Source organism: Barbus barbus (genome assembly GCF_936440315.1).
Source record: "Barbus barbus genome assembly, chromosome: 12".
Taxonomy (NCBI): Eukaryota; Metazoa; Chordata; class Actinopteri; order Cypriniformes; family Cyprinidae; genus Barbus; species Barbus barbus.
The window spans coordinates 17,963,372-17,981,506 of record NC_136740.1 but is presented as its reverse complement, the minus strand read 5'-3'; the positions used below and the strand labels follow the sequence as shown (position 1 = coordinate 17,981,506).

The 18,135-nt window shown below is 37.3% G+C and overlaps 2 protein-coding genes across 2 annotated transcripts; both read right to left on the bottom strand.

The window, feature by feature from the left end:
- LOC306877683 (cadherin-17-like) lies at positions 1-10,441 on the bottom strand. The gene is made up of 19 exons (XM_079429588.1): positions 10,426-10,441; positions 8,459-8,521; positions 7,361-7,456; positions 7,085-7,219; positions 6,480-6,618; positions 6,230-6,388; positions 5,945-6,103; positions 3,866-4,065; positions 3,588-3,716; positions 3,307-3,451; positions 2,682-2,897; positions 2,522-2,598; positions 2,217-2,408; positions 1,866-2,110; positions 1,010-1,140; positions 703-921; positions 508-618; positions 289-405; positions 1-205 (listed from the first exon to the last, which is right to left on the bottom strand). The coding sequence occupies exons 2-19, from the start codon at positions 8,501-8,503 to the stop codon at positions 117-119; spliced, it is 2,604 nt and encodes an 867-aa protein (XP_079285714.1). The 5' UTR covers positions 8,504-8,521; positions 10,426-10,441; the 3' UTR covers positions 1-116.
- A 1,487-nt stretch (positions 10,442-11,928) lies between these two features.
- On the bottom strand, positions 11,929-15,205 carry LOC306877693 (GTP-binding protein GEM-like). Its single transcript, XM_079429604.1, has 4 exons — positions 14,646-15,205; positions 13,657-13,733; positions 13,358-13,562; positions 11,929-13,168 (listed from the first exon to the last, which is right to left on the bottom strand). Exons 1-4 carry the CDS (start codon positions 14,959-14,961, stop codon positions 12,894-12,896), a joined length of 873 nt encoding a protein of 290 aa, XP_079285730.1. The 5' UTR covers positions 14,962-15,205; the 3' UTR covers positions 11,929-12,893.
- Positions 15,206-18,135: the final 2,930 nt, after the last annotated feature.

The window sequence follows — 18,135 nt, the reverse complement described above, 5'->3', positions numbered from 1 at the left end:
ATGAAAAGAAACAGCACGACCACTTTACAAAATAAAGGTGTGTGTGTGTGTGTTGAGGGTCATGGATGTCAGTTTGCCTGGGTTGTGTACTGAATGATGTTTACAGTTCCCCGACTCTAGAGCATTGCTTTAGTCTCTCCAGAAGTTGCTGTTCTCTGCTGATCCTTCTTCTTGATTCGGTAGATCACAATGATCAGGAACAGAACTGGAAGGAAAAAAAACTTTTCTCAGTTTGCTTCTTTTTAGTCTTAAATATTAATAGCGCAAAATGAAACAAATCAGTCTTACTGATGAAGCCGAATATTCCTGCCAGGAGGCCGATGGTGCCGCTCATGCCCAGCTTCCAGCTGTGAGCTGCTGGCTCGACGTAACAGTAGCCCAATTTAGTGCAGTTACATATACGCACTAAGAAAAAACAAAGAAAGAAATCTCAGATTAGATGTTAGAACATCATGTTAGATGTTAGAATGCTAAATATGAAATAAAGAGAAAAAAAAAATAGTTTACCATCAAACTTTTGAGTGATACCCATCCCAGCATTGTCTTTGATGTTGATGGGAACAGTGGCATTCAGATCACTTGAGGGCTTCTTCTTCAAAATCAGCTGCGCTGAGGTTCCTGCAGATACATAAACAGGTTTACATACTTACAGCAGTAACTGAGTGTAAGCCAATATTTTTTTTTTGCTGAAGATCTGCTCACCATCCAGAGGTTTGATCTCAAAGTTTGGTGACTTGCGGTTAATAGAGAAGGTGAAAGGCTCTCCGTAGGGGTCGGCATCCTTATCTACAGCAGTAAGTGTCAAGGGGGTCATATCCTGCATGCAGATGAAGCCCTGTGTCTTTTGCAGTTTAGGGTAGTTGTCATTCACATCCAGCAGATGAATATCCACCTTCATCTCAGCCTCCTGCTTGTCTCCCTCTGAGAGGAATAGAAATAGATTGGAATATTTACCAAATGACACTCACCTGGAGTGACTCAGTGCACTGGGGCTCTGTTGATTTCTCACCTGTCTCATAAGCGATGATTGTGAGAGAGATCTGCTCCACCGTCTCTCTGTCCAGAGCAGCTTTAGTCTTCAGCTCTCCAGAGTCAGCGTCCAGCTCCAACCAGTTATGTTCATCACCTTCCATCTTAAACCTGACAAAAAGAACATAAAAAGAAGAAAAATGTAAGATTGGTCACTAATTTAATATGCAAAGTTGTGACACTGATCTTGTGGACTCTTGAACTTCAATCAAAAGGCCAGATGTCCCAGATGCTCCACTGAAGCACAAGATGCTCTTTAGATCATCTCAAATTATTTTGGAGAACATAAGATTTTACATAAACTCGGATTTCATGCAGCTCAAGTGCTGCTGTCACTAAAACATTCTAACATTTATATGTACATTTTTCAGTTCAACTTTTCACTTAAATAGTTGTGCTAATCATAAAATTGGAATATATATTGAATTATTAATGTAAAAAAGTGTTTTCAGTAGTGGTCTGTAACATTTATACCCCACTGTATGTCAAAGCGCCAATAAACCTGATAACAATTATTTCATAAATTGCACAAAAAAGCTCAATTTTTCAAAATCAAAATCTTTAGCTCAATATAAAAATGATTTATTTGTAGTTCTATGTAACCAAGGTGGGATTGCATAAAATGTTACAAGCGTAGACAGACTTAAATCGAAATATTATGTTGTTTTTTTCATCAGTTTCAACATATAACAACTGGAGCAGAGCTCTTCAATAAACTTCAGAAGTAGAAATATCAAAGCACTTGAACAAACAATCTCATGTAATTATGACTGATATTGATGTGATATGATACTATTATCATCTGATTATGTAGGAGAAATAATGCAAAGCATTACTTGATAGTCTTTCCCTCTGGATCCTTGGCTTCAGCTGTCATTATTACGGTTCCAACCGTGATGTTTTCTGGAACGTTGACGTTAAGAGTTTCAACTTCAAACTCTGGAGGCTCATCCACATCCACCAGCTGAATGACAACAAATGTGGTTGCATTTTCATTATACTCCACTCCTTCAATCAGGGGCTCGGGATTACGGGCATCGATCTGTATGTTGAAGACGCTCTGGAGCTCGTAATCCAGGGGCTGAAGATCGAGAATAAAAAAATAAAGAAATGCAAAAAGCATAAAAAAGGAATGTAAACAGTTTTTGCATTTCAACACATGTTCCTCATGAGTGAAGTCTTGTTACCCGAGCAATGTAGACTTCGCCTTCTCCAGTGGCTTCATCAACCTTAATGGCTAAGAGGTTATGTGGGTCTCCAGCAGTGATGTGATACTCCACCCTAGAGCTTCCTGTTCCTGGGTCATCTGCATCTGTGGCTTTGATGGTGAGCAAAGTGGTTCCCACTTCAGCTAGTTCAGGAACACTGTGGGACCCATACTTCAATAGGGAAGAAGGTAGTTATGATTATGAATCAGTGCTGAGATTAAGTATTCAATAATCTACATGGAGAAAGAATGTTATTTATGTAAGGAGTAAAATAAAATATATACATCTTTTTTCTCGAAGACAGGGATCTCGTTATTGATGTCGATGACCTTGATGAGAGCTTTACATTCCGTGGTGTAAACTGCAAACAAGTGCAAAAGTCAAGGAGCGCATTCTTCAAAAAATTCTTCATTTTTAGTTCATTTGAGTTCAGATTGTGTTTACCTTCATCCGTCACACTATAGGTGAGCTCATACTGAGGCACCTCCTTCCTTTGGAAGTTTTTATGTGCCACTTTGATTTCACCATTGACTTGGTCGATGGTGAACATTCTGTCAAACGGCTTGGCAGGCTTCTGGCTTAGGAGTGTGTAGACTAATAATGAGTTCAGTGTGCCCTCCTTGTCACTATCATGAGCAGGCAGTACACCAATCTGATTACCTAAACAAGCAGAAAATTAAACATTTCAAGATCAAAATTGAAGGAAAATGATAAAACAGTTAATAAAATACTAAAATAATACTACATAAAATAATACAATAATAATGCACCTGGTTTGAATTGATGTAATGTGAGTGTGTGAGTGGTCCAGATAAACCCTATGTTGTGGGGATCAAATGTTGGGGACGTTTGGTCCCCACAAGGATAATAAACACCTGATTTTTTTTTTTTTTTACCATTTGGTAACATTTTTTTGATCTCCATGAGGAAACAAGCTTTTAAATTATACAAACTGCAGAAAATATGCAGTTTATACAGTATATAAATCATTACATCTATGCAAAGTCCCCATAAAAAAAGAAAACCCATCTGTGTGTATGAGTGTTTATAAAGGGTCTAACATTATTACCTATGGGCTCATTCTCTTGCACCTCAAACACAGCTTCATCACACACAGGAGGGTTATCATTCACATCCTCCACCTGCACATGAATCTCCATGGGTTTTTCCAGCTCAACACCCTGTTCATTTTCTGCCAAGACCACTAAAGTGTACTAAAACACACACGCACACACACACATACATGTCATATGTTTTATACAATAAGTAATAAGGAGTGAAATATGTTGAAGCCCGATGTAGTTTGCAGACTGGTATTGACTATTTTTCTCTTTCAGTTTCTCTATTTACCATATCTTTCTCTTCTCTATCCAAAGGAGCGGTAACATAGATTTTTCCATCTTCATTGATGGTGAAGGGGAAGGAAAGCCTTTCTTTCTGCATCAGTCTGTACAATGCAGTGGGATCATTGGCACGCACCTAAAAAAACAAACAAACAATAAATAAATAAAAAAATAATATAAAATAAAACTAAATAATGTAATTAATCATTTCAAATCATATGAATAAAATTACAAGCAACACTGCCTACTATAACATAACATTATTGTTTTTAGATCCAGACTTACTGTAGTAAGATACATAGGGTATTCCCCTTCCAAATTTTCTCTGAGGGTGATTGGTCCAGGGCTGACCCAGAGGTTTTGAATGATAGCTATGTTGACTCGTGTCGTGCTGCTCAAAGCGTTTGGAGCTCCACCTCCTAAATCCTCTGCACGAACAATCAACGCATAGTCTGGATCTTGAAGAAGATTCACTTCTCTTCTTTCTGCTCATACCAAAATAAACACACATCAATTATTCTGATTCTGAAGTAATGAAATAATGATTAATAAAACACTGATTTTTGTTGCTCATTTGGAGTCGTTTGGAAATATTTTTCCAACGTAACTCAATGTAAGTTATTAATTTCAAAGTTATTAATATTAAACTATTGTTTATTGAACTGTTTATCAAACTTGAACTCTGAATCAGTTGAATCAATTGCTTTCCAAATGATTCACAGTTTCAGAGCTCTTGAAAAACCACAGGCCGTCGTCACCTGCAGGGCGAAATGGTGTAAATGAAATGAAAACGTATACCTTTTACATATCAATTGCAACTATTTTCTTGAAATTGTTGTCTATTAAATGAACTACTGATTTACAATAAAATAGTGGTAAAAGCTTTGTTTTGAAAGCGCCCTTCATTATTGATCTGAGTATCAACACAGCTGTGATTCTCCCATAATAAAATAATGTCAGTTCAGGAGTATTTCATGTCCATTTGTTTATTTGACAAGTTACTGTGTGTGGTGTTCACCTTTAAGTGGTGAGGTTCAGTCAATAAAATATTATTCCACAGCGTGATACAAACTAATGAAGTGAAAGACCTGCACATTTCTGTTCGTCACGTGATGTTCATTGATTTGAGCTGGTAATGTGGATGCTGAACGGTGAAGTAATCTGGGTTAAATCCAGCCTCATTTCTGGGACGACAGTAATCTGCACTGATGAAGGCTGAACTGCTTGAGCACAGTTAACCACTGTGTTCTTTTTTACATGTGGCACGTTCCACACACCAGAGTGAATGTAATCGCAGGAGTGGTCATTCATAGACATTAACACCAGTTTAATCGGAGTGTGTATGTGAGAACACTGCAATCAGTACTGTTCATTTCAGTCTTATTCTGAATTACATGTACTGTCCTCCCTCATGCTCTCATTTGATCAAAGAGGATCACAAACGGAGTAGACAGACCCAGATACTGCTTTCATTTGGCCCATTTATACATTTCATAATCAAAGTTCTGTTATTCATAGCGTAATGCTAGTAAACAAGTCTCTGAGTCTGGCATGAATATGTACACAACATAAACAGATTTTTCAAATTACCATGGAAGCTTGTTCTCACCACAGGAATAAAAAATAAAAACATAACTGACTTTTTATCTCACAATTCACAATTTTTTTGAAATATTGTGTTTTTATATCTCACAATAAGGACTCTTTTTTCCCAGAATTATGAGATAAAAACTCTGAATTACGAGATATATACTCGACCAAATTACCCTATTAAAAAAATTCTGAATTGTAAGATATAAACACAGAATTGAGTTCCAGTTTTCAGTTTACATATTTCAGTTTTGAGTTAATATCTCACAATTCTGTGTTTTTCTTAGAATTCCAAGTTTAAATCACACAATTCAGTTTTTTTTTTCTTTTTTTCTTTTTCCTCAGAATTTTGAGTTAACATCACCCAATTCAATTTTTTTTTAAATCCCATAATTCAGACTATTCAGATTATATCTCACAATTTTGACTTTTTGTCTCAGATTTGTGAGAATTTTGAGATAAAGCTGCATTACATTTTTTTATCCCATGGCTGAAATAAGTTTCTATATAAAACTATTAAACCAACTGTATGGGTGGTTTTGTTAGTTTTTTTGCTTGTTTATTTGTTGTTAAAAATCAATTCTGTGAAAAGGGTGGAGTGCTTTATGGCAGCAATAAATACACATGTACAACTATCCTCTGCAATTATGACAGTGATATATTTAGGAATTCCACTCACTTAACTGTAGGGAGCTCCAGTGTCACAAAAATAAACAAAACCATACAGTTGCGTTAAATAACATGATTACTGTGTGTGTTTCTGTATGTTCTCACCAGCACGTTCGACACATGTGTAAAAGGGGTTGTTCTCCAGAGGCATATTGTTCCTTGGAAAACAGTAGTCCTCAAACTTCTTTTTCAGGACATCAGGACTGCCATGGACCTCCCCACGGCTGTACGTTACAGAGGGCCTGGCCCTCAGAAACTCTGCTCCTGCAAAACAACAGAAAGACACAAGTTCATCTTCTTTTAAAGAGAAATACTGGTTTGGCACTCAAAAAAACATATGCACATTTGGGTTTTTCTGTGTATATTTTTGTTCCAAATATGTTGACATACCTTCCTCTGTTATAAAGATATCTCCACTATCCGGGTTAATGTCAAAGTAGAAACCATTTCCAGGATTTGGGATTTGGTTCACAATGCTGAATCTAAGTTGGGCATTCAATGTGTTGAGATCGTCTGCATCGGTAGCAAACACCCGCATGAATGGAACTCCTGCACGCACACAAGTACAATTAAAAGTGTGTTCATTTTAATTTGAACAGTTTAGAGTTCAACGTCTGTTGATAATGCGTGTGTTTCTCACCTGCAGGTGAATGCTCTCTAACACGGCCACTGTACTGACTCTCACTAAAGACAGGGTGATTGTTGTTGACATCCACAACTTGCAAGATAACCAAGTAAGGCCCATCAACAGTTTCACCATCTACTGAACGTGCTTCAATCTGAAGAAAAACACACACATATTTAGATATGTTTGTACTTGAATTTACATTTAGATGTCAACACATGTCAGTTTTTATTCATTTATAAAATTATAATGATATCAGATAATTTTATATAATTATTATATGGTTTTATGACCTCATATCAACCAATAGACTATAATGGAATATTTGTACTTTTAAAATTCTTTACACATCACAGAATCATTTAAAATTAACTACTGGATGTAATACAGAGATTTAAAATAGTGAAAAATAAATAGTGAGCAGGATTTAAAATATAGACTTTCCATATACAAAATTTTAATGTAAAACCATGTTGCTAAATATAATCCATGGTCATGTTGTACATCAACAGTGTGCTTTGTGCATACTAGAATAGTACAGTGTAGGGATTTTGTATCTTTTTAAAGACCCAGGTGCTTGTATGTTATGTGTGATATGTCATAATACAATGATAAATTACATTTAGATGGTGGCTTTTCTCAGGGCTCCATTCCAGAGGTTGCTCCAGGAATAGCCAGCCATCTGAAGAAATACTGATCTTTTCTTCGGTCTCTCCGCTTACATGGAATGTCTCCGCTTCCTCTGTTGATATAAACTGAACAAAGAAAACATTTTTAGAATATTTTCAGACAATACATTCAACATGTTACTGACAACTGAAGATGTTCTAATAAAAATGTAAGCATTATGTCTTCATATCTAACCCGTTAAAACACAAAAACAGAGCCTACTGTACCTGGTAAATGGGATAGGGCACAGGTGTAGCCTCTGGCACATCTAAAACTAGATTTCCTAATGGCCCCTTTTTGTCCTCCAGACCAATCCCATGAGCCTGAGAAAAAAAAGAATTATGAAGCCATATGAAAAATAACACCCTAAGTTGCTGAATTTAAATTGGATGGATATTTTGCCACACTTCTTAAAGGGATCATCGGATGCCCATTTTACACAAGTTGATATGGTAGTGTAAAAAACACCTTCTTTACCCTGTCAAAGCTCTGTTTTCAGCACGCTGTTCTAGTTCATGTTGCTTTAAATGCTAGGGAGCTCTGCTGACTCCACCCCTCTCTTCTGTGGAGTGACGAGCAGACCATAGATATGTGTAGATTGCCTATTCGACCCCTCCAGATCCGTTGACACGTCAGCCATCTCGCATTCACCATATAATCAATAAATATTCAAAGATATACAAGTGTATAACTTGATGTTGTAGACGCACACAGTCAATGCACTCAAAAGATTCACAGACCGTTCCAAAAATAGCGGATGGCTTACGTTTCTCGGCCAATAGAAATTAGGTATCTAGGTATCTATGGAGCAGGCCTTCAGGGGCCTGTACAGAACTGCCTCGTTCTGACAGGAATCACAGATCAGCCTGATTTGAGAAAGGGGATTTTAAAATATGGGTGGATTTTTATCATTATAGGATGGACGTGTACACACACTTCCAACACATTTATGTTCAAACAACTTGTAAAGTGAATTTTGCATCCGATGACCCCTTTAACCGAATAAAGATGTTAAATTACCGGTACTAAATTATTGTCTTACTGCAATATCAACAGTCATTTATTTAATATCAAGTCAATAATCCATTAAACCTATCTGCGCTTTGAAGGTTGCTGAATATTTGCCCATTTCTGTGGATTATTTATGTAGAACAAATCATTTAACTTTCCGAATGAATCCAGATTATGTCTGAGTGTCTTTGACTGATTAATGGAGTGTGGGCAGAGTAATGGACTTCAGCATAGTTACTCATTTATGGACTGAAAAAGATTGAAAGGATACTACAAGGTCACCGAGTTAAAGTCCTACTCACACACACACTTACAATGCTGACGAGAAGGGTCAAGTGTAGCAAATGTGCACCTCTCATGGTCCCAAGCAGCAAAACCTGGTGGAAAAGGAATGAAAAAATGTGAAACAGTGCCTTTAATTAAAAGGACCTTTATTATAGTTACTGCAAAAGCCATTATAATTTACAGCAGTGACATTTATTTGCCAAATAACTTTATTAGATGACTATTCCCTGACATGATGGCCCCTGCTGTGCAAACTGAGCAATGAAGTGGAGCCACATGGTGTGACAAAAGTCTAATTACATGTTGCTCAGTCAGGAAATCCTCTGTGCATCTCATATGCATAAAAATAGTCCATGAGTTGCATTTGATGGTGACATCCTGACTCTCATCGTGTGGCGCAGTGTGTGTATGTGTGTGTGTGTGTGGGGGGGGTGTTAAAATTAATCGCAGCTCATAAAAAGGTTATTTAAAGGTCACTTGCCATTCAAGCATGGGCGGCGCTTCCTGTGCCAGACAGCGCTGACTATGTGCGCATGTGTGTTTTTGTGTATCACTGCTGTATCACAGTTGATCAGATTTTACAATGTCTGTTCTGACAGTTATATTACAAAGCCTAGACTTTTAAAAATTAAATATTTGTGTACATGCACACGTCTGAAAAGAGGAAGGGACAAAACATTCAAATAAAATGTTCAAGAAACAAATGTGTGTGTGTGTGTATACCTAGCAATTGCTATACATTCAGCGAAACAGTATAGTGCTTTTTCAGGGTCTTTTCAGGATTCAGATTACCAACACAATATCTATAATATATTCTAAACTTTAACTTTATCATTTGCTCAGATTTTGCTTTGTAAAAGCAAACAAAGTACTGGTTTCTCAGTTTAACAGATCACATCATTCATTTAAGTAAACATGGGACAATTATTAAACACTTAGTAAATGAAAGAAAGTTGCAGACCATGGATCAATAAAGGAAGTTTACAGGTGTGGCTCCATACTTCAGCCCTCAATAAACATATTTATCGAGATAAACAATAAACAGATAAAAAGTTTATCTGATCACACACAATGTGTGTGAAGAGATAAAGATATGTAGATAAATCTGTGTTAGTCGTAGTTTGGGTCCAAGAGTAGATTAAGCTGTGTCGGCAGTTTTAATGAAATATTGTATTGAAATAAGCTGTAAGGTTTAGTGCTTTACTGATACTGGAATTTTATTTCGGTTTTATCGGTCAGATCTATTGTGAAGAACGGACACACCTTCAGACAGATGTGACACAAGGTGACATTGAAGTTAATGTGACCTCTGATAAGCTACTTTTGTTATTTTGCTTAAAACTCTTGATCGACACAATATACAGATTTATTGGTTGATATTATTAGGGGGGGGGGTTTAATCTGTATCAACATATTTAATGAATCGGAACATTCTGGTGCACAAGATGAAATCAATACTCATGTTCTGTTGTAAATATCAGCTCAACTAGTAGCAGTTATAAGAATGAGAGTAAAGAAAATGTGAATTTTCGTTCATAATTTTTGGACTTTTCAAACTCAAAGTGATTTAAATAAAAACTTGGATATTCTAACAAGATATAAAAATGCAACAATAATCCATTAACATTAGGTTAGATGGCTCTAACTATGGGAACAAGAGGCCTAGACTTGTGACCTCTGAGGACATTCTGACAGTACAAGATCAAAAAACATCACATATACACATTCATCTAGCAAATATGCTCAGAAATAAGTTTGCATCTACGATATACAGCAAGTTTCGATATGTTTAAATGTCCTTCCACATAAGCTGGTCAACACCCTTCTGAACGCACTGAGCAAAGTCAAACAAGATCATAACCTAACATAGACCTCGAAAGCAACATTTCAATGCAAATGACATATCGATAACTAATAACATATACTTTTAAAATCAGCTTAAACTCTATAAACTCAACTATAAGAAGATATAAAAGAAAGGATAAGAGACACCGACCTGTCAGCAGAGCTCCTCTCCTTAAAAGACTGAGCGTTTCAGTCTTGAAGTGCTTCCTGCTTAAGTCAAAGTTTAACTCTGCTTTATTGAACCTAATCATTATCTACTGATTCACCACTCAGGGGAGTGGACTGTAAATTTAAGGTATTTTATGGTACCGTCTGGCAAATATTGTACTGGATCGGTGGATGTGTTAATGTGTAAACATCAAGCGTTTAATTAAAAGGATACAAAACAAAACAAAATATTCCTCTGTAATCAGGGGCCTTACTTCAGTCATTTCTATGCAAGATTATAAGGACAAATCAGAATTCCGAGGACAAGCTTAGACAAAAAGAGAAAAATATATCTGACAACAAGCTGTGTGACAGATGAAAATCACTGTAGATTCATACGGAGCGTAAAGGTTACCTTCACACGGCTGTGTGCTCACAATCTTGAGTAATACAGGCCTGCAATCTTTGATCCTTGATCTTTTGACAGACTCTGGCTTGGTTGTGCTCCATGTTTCTCAGTTTTGTCTGATACTGAAAATGAATACATAAGAACTTCTGAGGTGTTCAACAATGACACCTAAAAATAAACTTTATTTACTTACCCTAATATCGTTTCGTTCCAAACCTGCATGATGTTGTTGTTTTGGACCGCATTAACTTTCGCTCTATTGACAAAAACAACTGAAACATTTTTAAATGTAATCTTTTAAAATGCAAACATTTGATGAAATAATGATTTGAAACATCAGTTTTTAAAGGTAAGAGTGACGGCACACTTACATGAAATAAAGCAAATATGGATATGAATACTGTAACATATTAACTTCTGAAAAAGCTATTGTAACCACTTCCTGTAAAGTGACCCCTTCCATGTAAATGTCTCAGGTTAAAGGCACCTTGAGTGGTAGTTACTCAAGAATTTCCCATGGTTTTCCATTGACTAATTATTATGCAGCCGTATCAGCACAATGGAGAAAAAGTAAGAGGGTAAAGGTTAAGATTAGGAGCGATGATACTTACTGCAGGCACTGGTACTGAAACTGAGAAACCTGTTGCTGCTACTGAGATGAACGATTATACTGCAGGTGACCACAATTTGAGTAACATTACAACACTGTTGGTGTAGATGGAAGTTTGTGTCATCGAGTCCAGTCATGCATAGTGGGGATCTGACAGGTTAACAATGGCCTCCAAATGAGCAATACCTGACAATATGCAACACTCCACGTGTACTCACAAATAAACAGGCATCAGCTGCCTAAGTAGCTTCAGTCTTCCGGTTTTAACACATCTTCTACATTCATGATCATTCATTATCATTCACACAGCAGTGATCACACATCAGCTGAATGTGTCATTCATTTGTCCTTCTCACCTTTGAAAGATAGGAGGAGTGTTTCTGAATAACAGGAACAAATGTGTTCTTGCATTACACACAATTATTACACACATATTCACCAGCAGCGCTGAGGCTGTAATGAAAAGATGCTGCTATACATGTCCGTTATCTGTGAATTATCTTTATTTATAAAATAAATAGATTAATATAATGATACTGTACTCTTTGTTAACATTAAAAATATAATGTAATTTATTGTAAGGTCATGTTCACTAGATGTTGAATTAACATTCACTAAGATTAATAATTCTTTGTTTCAAATATGTCAAAATCCTTAAAAAATGGTTATTTCCAGTATTAAATTAGATACTAAACCCCAGACTTTCAGTGTATATTTAGACTTTACAGTATGCCTAATTGTAAACTGGTTAAAAACACACAATCGACATGTTAAAATGATCATTTGTGCATAATGGGCAGAGAACGTGTACCTGAAGCTGTAATCCCTGAATAATATGTTGTCATATGCACACCACAGGAACAGCTGGTATATGTTTTTTTTTAATCAAGGTAATTGCATTTATGTTATATGATATACTTTAGAGTGAACCCAGCTGAAAAGACAACACCATAGATATATAAGTGCTTTTCCGCTTTTCCAGATGTATGCACTTTCAAAAGGACTCAAGTATTTCAGATTCATCATAAAAACAATATATATATATTTTTTTAATGTTATATGCTCAGTTTATATGATATAAACTGAGCAAAAGCTGGACAAAACGTTTCACACACAAGGTACGACAAAGAGGTTTCTCAATTCAAAAACAAATCCACTAGGAAAATCATAAAAAAGTTGCATGTTGGGGTTCCCACAAAAACATTTTAGTATTTCATGGCTTTTGAAATGTTGGCTTTTGAAAAGGACAATGGGTAAGACTAGAGCGTTCTGTCCTTCACAGAGGGAGCGAGAAGCCTGTAATCGATGCTCTTCTACAGCACAGTCTAATATAGACATCCATGGCTAAAATGGGAAAAACAAACAAACACTTGAACAGATACTTTCCAAAATGTTTGCACCTAAACGTCACAAAATACAATTCAAACTTTCAGACCAATTCAAAGTCTCTGCACTACAGACTCATCAGGTCATGACATGATTTGGACTTGAGTTTGAAGGCTGCTTGCTTGTTCTTAGCAACCATTCTGTTAATGAAACGCTTCGCTTTTTTTGGGAGACTCTCCCGTCGCTTTTGAAGAGAACAACGTCTGGTGAGGTTCTCTGTGCTGTCTCTTCGCAGACGGAGCAGGCGGGTGATGCCCTCAAACAGCGGCCAGACATTGTGTTGCATTGCTGCTGACGTTTCAATGAACTTACAGTCAAAGACAGCAGCAGACGAGCGACCCTCTAAAAAATACAAAATAAAATAATAAATGAAAATTCCCAGTGATCTAAGGTAAAACAAAGAGTACTTTTTACTAATCCCACAAGTGGATTTGCACTTGCACTTGGAAGATGCTACTGATATCAGTAACTTTAGGTTAAGGAGTAAAGAAGCACTGAAGAGTTTTACTATTTCATTTCAGAATCACTTACCACTAATGGACACTTCCCTGCAGCGAACCAGGTCACATTTATTGCCGACGAGGATGATGGGAGTGCAGTCGGCCTCACGCTGGCGTCGAAGCTGAATACGAAGATCTGATGCTCGAAGGAAGCTTGAACGATCTGTTATGGCATAAACTATAATGAAAGCGTCTCCTGTCTGCAGACATCGCTCCTGTGTCCAGCTGCCCTCATCCTGATGGAAACAGAAATCAGAATGTCTCTGAACCTCCAATCACTTATAAAGTAGGCTACATTAATACAAATTTCTGATGAACTAAAGGTGTTACCTGTGAATCCCACGTGTCCAGCAGGGTAATGGTGGCCCTCTCACCATCTACTGTTATTGTCTGCTCAAATACTTCACCTGAGAAGAGAACATTAAAAAGGACAATGAGTTGAAGGTTATCAATCGTGGCCATGGAAAAAACGTACAAACTTACAATCGGATCCGCTTTATATCTTATAGTGACAATAAAAACTGGTTTGAAGTTTTCTGTTCAATCTGAAGAGGTTCGATTTGCTCAACTCACGCGGTTACACAAAGGCCAGCGCTCCGTCAGACACGACCTTGAAGCAAAGCGCTCGAGCGCCCTACCGTTGCTATCTATGGTAACCTCATTAGACTAACGCGATTTCTGTTAGCGAGCCTCTATGCATGAACTATTCGAACTTGTAGCCTAATGATATTAATATTATATGCTCATTCGTGTATTTATCGAATTATTGCACTTCATATTATTATGTTTAGTGTGCACTTCAGTAGTCCTAAAAAGGACTTTAAATGTCTTTAAAAATATTTCCCTAAACATGACTTTTTGTCAGTTTCCCCCTGGGCCCCAGTTTGCAACCTCCTGTTTATACATTTCCAAAAATTACAAAACGTAAATTATAAATCTATCTAGCTATCTCTCTCTCTCTATAGCCTATCTATATATGGCTATATACTATTTATCACATAACGTTATGACCCTCAACCTGTTGTTTTGACTTTCTAATTCTACACAATTCTTTCTAATTCTACACAATTCTTTCTAATTCTACGTGACCACTAGACTAGGCTACATGATTCCAAATTGTAAGAGTTTATTTAATTGCATGATGATGGGAAAACGTTGAATTTTAAATACGTATAGCCTAAACAACCGCTACAAGCTTATATCCAAATTTAAATCTGAATCAAGAACGTCAATGCAACACCAAGTGATTATTTGCGATAGTTGATGTGTCTGTGAACAGTTGGAGAACAAAGAGTCAGTCCAGTTAATTGTCCGCATACCTCCATATAACTCGCATTCGCTGCCCATGCTGTCCGATGCTCCGGCGAATATACTAGCGAGCGCGGACTTTCCGACGCCGTTGTCCCCGAGCAGGACAACAGTAAAGGGTCCAACGGAAGCTGGAGTCGCAGACTCGGTGGAGAGAGCGGAGTCTGAAGAGGTGGACGAGCAGGAGCTGGACCAGGACATACCGATGTCGGGACGCAGGAAACCATCGCTCAGCAGCTGCCCTCCGTCCGTCCCGCAGATGCTCCACCGGCGCAGGTGATGCTGAACGCGGATACTGTGGCGCCGCATGCTCGCCAGCAGGGTCATTTGTGCAATTCGACGACAAACACTCGGTTAAACGACGGGTGTCTCTTCGAATGTGAATTGAAAAACTAAATAGGACGCTCCAAATTGTGCTCCAATAATAGATCCAGTCCCATCCAGCAGAAACCTGCTCAACAAGATCTAATTGCTCTTGGCTTCTTTGTCTTCAATTAAGCACACCTGAGTGAGGATTGGTGCTGTTTGCCCTGGTAATCCTGTACGTCTATATTTTGCGCAGTAATGTGCTTTGAGCTCTCAGTGCAGTTCATGGTTATATTAAGGTCTCGGTAGCAGTGAGGATTTCCTTGACGTCACTTTTCTCTCCCAATGAGCTGCAGCGGGTCTTTCCTTTTAGCGCCCGATGGGTGTGAAATAGAGTTTCTCTTGTGCGCATTGAGACGTGATTCAAGACCAGAGCCAAAACTGAGAGACAACCCGCTTCAAGGAAACCTGTTTAAAATTGCAATTCATTTTACAACACATTTTATATTTGTACAATATTTTATAGATAATGTGTTAATTTCCACTCTCCATCTCACAGCCCTTAATATTTTCTAGCACAGTATAAACTGGTCTTTATGTGAAAATACACAACTACCTTCAGGATGGGGTGCAAGATCTTCATATAGCTAGGCTACTTGGGGTTCCTTGGCATCAAAAGTTTGAAAGCCCCTCATCTCCATAAAATATGTTCTTAGAACGTATTGTTAAGGGGAAATGCCATATTATCATTGCAAACATTTTGGAAAAATTACTTTTGTGTGTTCGCTGAACATTTTGAAGCAATAGTGACTAAAACATTTTCAGAAAAAAAGAAAGAAAAAAAATCATGAACGATTGTTAAAGAATTAAAGACTAGATAACTTTGACAAATGTTCTGTAGAATAACGTTTAGCCAAAGTTTGAGAACGTTGTTTATTGGGTCTGTCTGAAATGCTGCACAGACCAACTGGATAAAATGAAATGAGTGGCATTGTCAATGTCATTTTCAGTGACATTATGTAACCTTGATTTGTCTGTTGGTTAGCATAGTAAACCAGTTAAGGCCAGGTTAAGGCAGGACACCTAGGCAGGACAGTAGATCCTATTTGGCCTTTTTCAGAACAACTAATCACATTTACTATAGACAGACAAACAAAATAAAAGACATTCTCAGTCATTAGTTCTTATAATTGTCTGGTACAGCAAATAAACTAAATATATTTTAAATAAAGTAAAAATACTCTGTAACAAATAACCTCTCATGATCCTGTTTTCTGTCGAGACTTGCATGCAACACCAATCCAAACGAGATCAATGTGGCCAATTCTGAACTAAATCAAAACTAAATTCTCATTAGGCTACATCAGTCTCTTATACACTACATGCCATGCCAACAAATCAAGGATTCAGACAAAGTACAACACCACAGATGCTCATGCTGTCCATTTCACGCACGCACACACATACGTGCACATAAACATGTACCGAGATAGAGATTACATTCACTCAAAGAAGGACAAACAACAGATTATAATGAGTTATTAATGTAATTGCTGGATTATGATGACTGCTTCTATATTCAGAATTGATATAGATGAAGGGATTGGATGGATAAGAGAAAATCGCAGTAGAGTGCTGGATTACCTCTTTCATTCATTCACTTCTCTAACAGCAGATCAGAAATCAGAGAGGGTCAGAGACATAAATGGTGCTTTACAGATAATATGAGTGAGTGATGCACCACCAACATAAAACTAAAAGCAACATGGCATTTTAGGTTGTAATAGCTGAAAAAGCTTATCAGTCTGGAACTTTTTCAAAAGTGTTTAAGCAGCAACATCTGCAAATAGGAATGTAAATGGGACAGTGCAACTTGTGTGTGGTGTTGCAGTAAAGCATGCTGCATTAGGTTAGTGCTATGGCCATGAAACCTGAGCTGACCAGTGATCCCGAAGAAGTAATTGCAGTATCTGGGCCATGCGTCAGGAAAGAAGGGATGAAAAGGGATAAGTTAACTTGGTCTTGGAGAGCAAAAACACTACAGAGATAAGCATAGTGTCAAGTGTTAAATGCCATTTTAAAGAATTCAAGACGAAATGTTCACGTGGATAATCAATGCATAATTACAACTGCTTTATGTTATTTTTAGCACTGTTGTCTCACAGCAAGATGATGTCCAGTTCAAGCCCCAGCAGAGACAGGAGGCCTTTCTGTGTGGAGTTTGCAGGCTCTCCCTGTGTCAGCGTGGGTTTACGCCGGGTACTCCGGTTTCCTCCCACAGCCCAAATACATGCAGGTCAAGTGAATTGACCTGCATGGTCCCCCATCACATATATCAAGGGTGTCAAACTCAGTTCCTGGAGCGCCATAGCCCTGCAGAGTTTAGCTCTAACCCTAATTAAACACAACTGATCCAGCTAAACAGGTGCTTCAGGCTTATTTGAAAACTACATGGTTTGTGTCTTGGAGCAGGGTTGGAACAAAACTCTGCAGGGCTGCGGCCCTCCAGGAACTGAATGTTGAAGAAAATAAATTTTGGTTGATTTTACATGATTTTCTATATGCTCATGAAATATAGTGGAGAGTTTCTTTCTAGTTTCTTACCATGAGTGGAAAAGTACAGCTGTTAGAGGAGTTTGTAACCTTGAAGGCCGAGGGAGATATAAAGGTGGAGGAGCACCCTCCCCATTTGTTGCACTCTGAAGCAACCTGTGTGTCTGTATGACTGTTGACCTTCTTTGCAAAGAATAAAACTTTTTAAAGACTACTGAGTGACTACTGTTTGTCTCTTACACGGTGAGAGTGATTTTAAATTGCCACATTTTTTTGACGTTTGACATCCCTGATATATACACACACACATATATATATATATATATATACACACACACACACACACACAAACACATTATATATATATATATATATATATATATATATATATATACTGTACATATATAGGTGCATCTCAGAAAATTAGAATATGGTGAAAAAGTTCATTTTTTCTTGTAACTTATTTCAAAAAGTGAAACTTTCATATATTTTAGATTCATTACATGTAAAGTAAAACACTTCAAAACTTTTTTGTTTTAATTTTGATGATTAGAGCTTACAGCTAATGAAAGTCAAAAATCACTATATCAAAATATTAGAATATTTACATTTGAGTTTCAATAAATGACCATCCCTACAGTA

Coding starts and splice junctions, on each gene's coding strand:
- LOC306877683 (XM_079429588.1), bottom strand. CDS start 8,503: ATGAGAGGTGCACATTTGCTACACTTGACCCTTCTCGTCAGCATT. Junction 922..1,009: donor AATCATCGCTTATGAGACAG/GTGAGAAATCAA, acceptor TATTCCTCTCAG/AGGGAGACAAGCAGGAGGCT. Junction 406..507: donor TATCACTCAAAAGTTTGATG/GTAAACTATTTT, acceptor GTTTTTTCTTAG/TGCGTATATGTAACTGCACT.
- LOC306877693 (XM_079429604.1), bottom strand. CDS start 14,961: ATGACCCTGCTGGCGAGCATGCGGCGCCACAGTATCCGCGTTCAGCAT. Junction 13,734..14,645: donor CGAATGCGAGTTATATGGAG/GTATGCGGACAA, acceptor TTCTCTTCTCAG/GTGAAGTATTTGAGCAGACA. Junction 13,563..13,656: donor TGGACACGTGGGATTCACAG/GTAACACCTTTA, acceptor TGTTTCCATCAG/GATGAGGGCAGCTGGACACA.